The sequence below is a fragment of the Aegilops tauschii genome, chromosome 5 (assembly GCF_002575655.3).
Source record: "Aegilops tauschii subsp. strangulata cultivar AL8/78 chromosome 5, Aet v6.0, whole genome shotgun sequence".
In the NCBI taxonomy this organism is placed as follows: Eukaryota; Viridiplantae; Streptophyta; class Magnoliopsida; order Poales; family Poaceae; genus Aegilops; species Aegilops tauschii.
Window position 1 is genome coordinate 295,965,181 of NC_053039.3, and position 7,498 is coordinate 295,972,678.

The window sequence follows — 7,498 nt, forward strand, 5'->3', positions numbered from 1 at the left end:
GGCCGTCGCGCGCTGGGCCGCCTTGTTTGCCCGTTTTACCCCAAACGGACGGGGCCGGACAAAATGGGGTCACGCGGTGGAGTTGGCCTCAGGTCTTTGAAAGAGGAGGAATATGGTCTTACAAAACAATAGGAAGGTTCCATGTAGAATATCAAATGCCAAGCTCCAGAGAAAAGATGAGATGCCAATCCTGCCTCATGCAGCCATAGAAGAAAAATGTGCAGTATACTGTATGATTCAGACCTTATCTTCTGCTCTTCAGTTTGTCCACAACCACCTGCTGCAAAAGCAGTCTGCCATGTCCGCTACATCCATCCGTCTCAGGCCCTGTCAGCAGACAGAACACGAGGGAGTTTAGTACTAGTACCGGAGTCGCGGAACTGAACGATTTTTGTGTTGCTCAGCTTCGTCATCAGAGCAATCATTCAGAAAGCAGACAAATCAAAACCTGGCAAAGTACATCCATGATTCAGGTGGTGCTATGCTACTGTCCACAAGATCTAGCGGCTGGATTTTTCAACGCCCTGAGCCGGCATTCCTGTGCTAACTGACATCAGCACCATCGGCTACAGATTTTGTTTTGTCAAGGAAAGACGACAACGCCCGCCCGGTCAAGCACATACACAATAGAAAATGAGATAATGACTTGCATGGCCTGCCATCTGCTGGATCTCTCTTTTTGTTCACTACCACCGCCTGCAAAGTGTCAATCATAAACTGACAGCAACAAGACAGTCAAGAACAACACGGTCAATTCTTCCGAACAACAGATTCTGGTAGGTAAAAGTACACATGCCAATCTGAGACATGCAACTGAAAAAAACTTGAGCAAGATCGATGCTGAAACACGAGCAATACGATTGATCCTTTTCTTGCAAAATGAAAGCTACTACCTTCATGTCCCTCTTCATACTTTGGACGCTTATATACAGAGAGTGGAACCACAAAATTACAACCTCCCCCAGTGAATTGGAGGACACTACGACCTTTTTTTTGTAACCTAAAATCATTGAGCTATCTCGCTGTTCTATCCCTCCGGAGCATGAAAAAAAGAACAAGAAAAGGAAAACATTACGACGACGATTTCTCTGCAGATTCGTCTATTGTGGAGGAATTGATGGAGAACCCGTCGAGGAAGTCGCTGTCGGAGTCAAGCTGCAGCTCCTTGAACATGGCCATGACCTGGATCATGGTAGGCCTTCTGGCGGGCCGGTCATCCAGGCACTCGGAGGCGATCTTCAGGTACTGATCGAGCTCGGCCTCCCCGGACTTCGTGTCGGTCAGCGTAGGATCAAAGATCTCGCCGCCTCGGTTGTCCTTGAGCATCTGCTTCACCCAGCCGACGAGGTTGTTGTCGCCGAACTCGGTCGGGTCGATCGGCTTCTTCCCGGTGAGGAGCTCCAGGAGCACGACGCCGTAGCTGTAGACGTCGCCCTTGGTAGTGCACCGGAAGCTCTGGTAGTACTCCGGCGGCACGTACCCGGGCGTGCCCGCGAGCGTGCTCACGCTCAGATGCGTGTCCAGCGCGTTCATCAGCCTCGCCATCCCGAAGTCCGACACCCGGGCGTCGAGGTTGCTGTCCAGGAGCACGTTGCTCGACTTCATGTCCCGGTGGATGATGTGGGGGATGCAGCTGTGGTGGAGGAAGGCGAGGCCCCTCGCCGACCCGATCGCGATCTTCTTCCTCGCCGCCCAGTCGAGCTTCACCATGGCCTTGTCGTCGTCATGGAGGACCATGTCCAAGCTGCCGTGCTTCATGTACTCGTACACGAGGAGCCGCTCGTCGCCGACCTTGCAGTACCCGAGCAGCGGGACGAGGTTGCGGTGCTTGATCTTGCCGATGGTCTCCATCTCCGCCGTGAACTCCCTGTCGCCCTGGCCCGTGTAATGGATGAGCTTCTTGATGGCCACGACGCTGCCGTCCTTGAGCCTGGCCTTGTAAACCTCGCCGAACCCACCGGAGCCGACGAGGGTCTCGGCGCTGAAGCCATTGGTGGCCTCGAGGAGGTGCGCGAAGGTGAGCTTCCTCAGCGGCTTCTCGAAGGTGGCCACGTTGATGCTCAGTGGCTCCTCCACACCGGAGAGCTTCCAGCTCGTGGCGCCGGACGTCGGGAGGCTCTCGATGTACCCGGTTCTGATCTCCTCCGTCTTCTGGCTCTTCCAGAGCTTGCAGAGCGTGACCAAGAGCAGGAGGAGAATGAGCACCGAGAGCGCCACTCCGACGAGAATGCTCGCCCCGATCACCTTCCTCCTCCCATCATGTGAGCTTCCTCCCCCGCTCCCCCCTCCCGGACTGTGCCCGCAAGGCGGCAGAGGAATGCCGCAGAGACCAGAGTTGTTCCCGTACCGGGCCGGCTCGAAGGTGGTGAGCTGGCCGGACGACGGGATCGGGCCGGTGAGGTTGTTGTTGGAGACGTCGAGGTCGGCGAGGAAATGCAGACCACCAAAACCTGAGGGTATGCCGCCAACCAAGTGATTGTTTGACAGGTCCATCGCGCCCATTAGTTCCAGCCCTGACAACCCCTCCGGTATCTTGCCGCTGAGCTCATTGTGCCCCAAGTTGAGGACGACGAGGTACGCCATGCTCCCGAGGCTGTCCGGAATCTCGCCGGTGAGGCCGTTGTACGAGAGGTCGAGGAAGATCATGCTGCCATTGCTGCTGAATGTGTATACCGTGGTGCCCGTGTAAATCCTGGTGACTGGGCACATGCGCACCGCGGGGGTGAACCCGGTCAAGCGCTCTGGCCGGATGCCAAAGAACTCGAAGAGCAGTCCGGCGCCGGGGCAGATGTTGCCGGCCTCGTTGCGGAGGAAGACGAACTCCTTCCCTGACACGATCCCCTCCGGAACGAGCCCCGCCTGGGCTGCCAGCTCCGAGGGTATCGTGCCGGTGAAGCCGTTGCTGTTGAGGTCCAGCCATATGAGGTTGTTGCACCTGCCGAGCTCCGCCGGCACGCGCCCGGAGAGCTGGTTCTTGTTGAGCTGCAGGATGGCCAGGTTCTGGAGCTTGGAGAAGCCCGGCGGCACGCCCCCGGTGAGACGGTTGGCCGACAGCGACACCCAGATGAGGTTCACGCAGCTTGTGATGGACGGCGGGATGCCTCCGGTGAAGTTGTTGTAGCTTATCACCAGCATTGCCAGTGCGGTGCCATTGGAGCATAGGATGTCCGGTATCGCGCCGGACAGCCCATTCGCCCACATGACCAGATCGGCCAGCTTCGGCAGAGTGATTACTTCCGGCGGGATCTCGCCAACCAGGAAGTTGAAGCTCAGATCAATGGACTCCAGGTTAGCGCAGTTGCCGAGCGACGTCGGCACGGTGCCGTTGAGGTAGTTGTTTGGGAGGAACAGCTTCTTCAGAGAAGGCAGTGATGAGCACAGGTCCGGCATGATCTCTCCGTCGAGCTCGTTGGAGCCGAGGTCGATCTCCTCCAGCAATGGGCACCCCGCCGCGAGCGCCGGCAGCGGGTTCGCGCCGGTGATGTTGTTGAATGCCAGCCGCAGCACGCGGAGCGGGGAGATGGTGCTGACGACGCTGGCCACGAAGTCACCGGAGAGCTGGTTCGCTCTGAGGTCGAGCACCTCGAGGGAGCTGCAATTTGCAAAGCTCGCCGGCAAGCCGCCGACCAGCCGGTTGCTCGACAGGTCCAGATCGACGATTCTGCCGCACAGCTGGCCCAGCTCCTCCGGTATCGGCCCGGCGAACTCGTTGCCGGCCAATGCCAGTCTCTTCAGAGAAGGAAGTTCGGTGAAGAAGGTCGGTATTGAGCCGGAGAGAAGCTTGTTCCCTGACATGTCGAGCGTCTCGAGGCGCCGGCAGTTGGTGAGACCCGGCGGCAATCCGGTGCTGCTTAGGCCATTGTTGGACCAATCAAGCACCGTCAGGTTGCCGCACACGCCGAAGTTGTACCCAGAGACATCGCCGGTGAGGTTGTTACGGGCGATGCTCAGGTACGTCAGGTTGGCCGGCGCGGTCGCCATGAAACCGGCGGGGAGCGCGCCTGAGATCTGGTTCCACGATACGTCGAGCGTGGTGACCACGCTGCACGACGCCAGCTCCGGCAGCCGGCCCGTGAAGAGGTTGGCGGAGAGGTTGAGGTAGCGCAGGCCATGGCAGCCGGCGAAGGAGTAGTTGAGCAGGCCGGCGTCCTCCAGGTGGTTGCGCGACAGGTCGAGCGACCGCAGCGACGACGCGAACGGGAACCCGCCGCCGGCGAGGGCGTTCCTCGACAGGTTCAGGGACCGCAGCGCGCCGCAGGACGCCAGGAACGCCGGGGGCAGCGTCCCGTTGAAGGCGTTGGACGATATGTCCACCTCCACGAGCGCGCACGACGACGACGACGGCGGCGCGTGCGAGAGGTTGCCGTAGAAGGCATTGCGGCGCAAGTCGAGACGCTGCAGCGTCGGGAGGGAAAGGAGCGCGCCGAGCTGAAGGTCGCCGGCGAGTTCCATGCCGCTGAGGTTGACGGCGACGACCCGGCCGTCGAGCGGTGGCGCGCACGTGACGCCGGCCCACGAGCAGGGCGCGGTGGAGTTGGCGGCGGCGCCGGACGCCCAGGTCGTGAGAGCGCCGCGCGGGTCGTCCACCACGGACGCGCGCCTGAAGGCGAGCAGCGCCGCCGCCTCGCCGGCGTCGGCAATGGCGGGCGCCAGCAGCCGGAGCAGCACGAGCAAGAAGAAGAAGCCCGCAGTGAAGGGCGACATGGCTTCGGGTCCTCTGCGTGCAGCCGTCGATTCTTGCAAGGAAGGAGGAGAAAACGGAGATGCCGGCGGCGGCGGTGGGAGTTGCGTGCTGCCGTGTTGTTGGGTGGCTTCACATGTCGACGGAGAACATTTGGGTCGCAATTTCCCTGCAGATACGTTGAAATTTCAGCTCATCTTCACTAGGGAAACAAGCTCAGCCCGAACAATTCGCTCGTGTACAAAGAACAAAATAAAGAGAGCCTAAGGAATCTTGGCAGGGGAAAGCACGCAAGAACAATGGGAGCAAATGGGAAATTCTTGGGCCAAATTCAACACTCTAAACCCCCAAAACCCAAAACGTGATAGAACCCATGAAACGAATCCTAGTAAGAAACAAGCTCCAACTGGGACGCAACGCACAAACATGCCCCAGGCAACCCAGCCAAAAAAAGTGCAATTGCAACCTTCAAACCACCAAAAACCCAGCCAAACATTGGCTGCAACGAAACCAAGAAGCAGCATAATGAAAGGGGAGATTAGGAAAGCCGCGCACCTTGGCCAGGAGGAGAAGTAGGGTGCCTGAACCCGAAACCTCATCAAGAAAGCAACGGAGGAAGAAATCCCACAGGTTGAGAAGAGGGAGTTCGCAGCAGAATCTATCTAGCTGCCGCAAGAATCGCAGGCGAGGACAAGGGAAGGGAAGAGAGATGCTGCTGGACGAGGAAGAAGCAGAAGCAGAGGAAGCACACACAGGCCTACACTTGACTATTTAAGTAGCAGGGGAGGGAGGGAGGGAGGGACAGAGCTCCGGCGCGCTACTAGCCTGCTACTCAACCGCCATTAGTTTTAGCGAGCAGCCTCCCCTCCACGGGGCTTGTTTGCTTGCGACGGCAATTTTGCCCGAAAAGAAGGGGGGCGCCGAGTTGTTTATTCGCGGGAGAACGGGGGGAGGCTGCGCGGGTTTCCAAGGGTAATTACTCGGCCTCGGCGAGGGGCTGGATGGAAATGGTTTGGGTGCTCGAAATGCTCGCTTTATTTTCTCTTCTTTCTTTCCTTAGCATGCATGTGTGTGGGGATCTCTTCAGCTCAGCGTCCGAGTGAGGCTGAGTCCGGTCAAAGCTGGGATTTGATTCCCCCGAGCGAGAGGGAGCCCGGCTTTCGGGCATCATCTCCTGCTCCCAGGCACACGGACCACACGTTGGGGCACCGGGGATTTGCTTCACGTTGATTCCCTTTCTGTGACGTTTTGGAGGGGGAAATCCTGCATTTTTTGTAGGGCTGGAGTTCCTAAGAACTTTTGCTATGGGTGTTCCTTTATTTTGATAGGGATCCCTTGATGTAATTTCTATTACTTCTGGGATGCTTTGTGCTTTCAATGAATTTTTATAGTAGGTCTGGATCGTATCACAAGAAGACAAAATCTTATAGCAATTTTTTGTATGAATTCTTCGCACTTCATTTTATAGGAAAAGAAATCATCTCCTCAAATCCATTAGGGTTGGATTGGGTAAAACATTGCAATCTTGTATTTTCTAAAAGAATCGTGTTTTATAAATCCAGCGGATCAAAGTGGCTACATGTCCTTCCGATCAAATGAATGGTGCCACCTAAATTCTTATGCCTCGGTTTGACAGGAATTTATATGCCTCCAAGAAAATGGCTCCTACATCTAGTCGGATGGCTCAGCGGGTAGCGGAATGGTCCATCGAGGACACCTAGGTGACATCGTGTTCCCCTCCCGCCGTTTGTCAGTTTCTGCGTTGATGCTCTACAGTCTGGATTGGCCGAGATCAACGAGGGCTTTGCCCAAGCGTTACAATGGTCACTGCTTCCCATTATCCTGGAGTCGGACTGCCTCGAGGCAGCGAAGGCCATTTTTTCTCTTGAGTGTTGATAGGTTTCGTCACTCAATGTTGGTCCAAGAGGTGAAGTTTCTGTTTCAAGAGGGAGATACATGTTGCTCATATCAGTCAAACTCAGAACGTTGTTACTCACTTCCTTGCTACTTGTGGTAGGGTTGAGGCATGTACGGCGGGTTTTATTTGGTTGGGGCCTTCTCTGGTCCCCATCTTTGTAAGGAGGATTACCACATGATGAGTAATACGCCTTCTCTCGTCCCCATCTTTTGTAAGGATGATTACCACATGATGGAGTAACACAAACCATTTTCCACGCAAAACGAATGATATGACTTTCAACATTCACTCCAACCTATTATTTATGCTCATTCGGATCAAGTATTTTCCTAGTGAATAGAAATTTCCTTATCCTAGGATCATATACTCATGATCTAGTACTTATAAGTTTTCAAAAAAATGTAAATGATATATAGATACATGTGAAATTTGGTAGCAAAATATGATATTATCTAACCCGGGGAAGAATATCAAATTAAGTTATTGTACAACGAGCTATATTGTGTTGCAATATTGCGATGTAATAATGGTTTTTAAGTTAAAGTAAGTACATCCACAAATGATCTTATCACTTTACTGAAATCACAAGTGCATGTTCCTGTCCATATTGTAAATTAGATAATGCCCCGCGCGTTACCGCGTGAATCGGTTGCAATGTATTGTTTGATGCGATCTGATTATCTGGAATTTGAATACGAGAATGAATACTAAAAATCATTGTTGAGGAAATCATTAACTGGTAGCTACTCGGTTGGCCGGTGAGTAGGGGGTTAATAGGCTAATCAGTAAGTTAAACCATTAACCGGACGATTTATCAGTTTATCGGCTACTCGGTGACCTTGCGAGTAGGGATTTATCGGCATGTTAACTGGTTAACCGGACGAATTCTTGAATAGAGC

At 54.8% G+C, this 7,498-nt stretch overlaps 1 protein-coding gene across 1 annotated transcript; it reads right to left on the bottom strand.

Moving 5' to 3' along the window:
- Window positions 1-867: 867 nt before the first annotated feature.
- Window positions 868-5,495, bottom strand: LOC109754700 (brassinosteroid LRR receptor kinase BRL1). The gene is made up of 2 exons (XM_020313610.4): window positions 5,237-5,495; window positions 868-4,850 (listed from the first exon to the last, which is right to left on the bottom strand). Exon 2 carries the CDS (start codon window positions 4,702-4,704, stop codon window positions 1,072-1,074), a length of 3,633 nt encoding a protein of 1,210 aa, XP_020169199.1. The 5' UTR covers window positions 4,705-4,850; window positions 5,237-5,495; the 3' UTR covers window positions 868-1,071.
- Between the last annotated feature and the right edge of the window lie 2,003 nt (window positions 5,496-7,498).

Excerpts from the sequence above, each read along its gene's own strand:
- LOC109754700 (XM_020313610.4), bottom strand. The coding sequence starts at position 4,704 with ATGTCGCCCTTCACTGCGGGCTTCTTCTTCTTGCTCGTGCTGCTCCGG.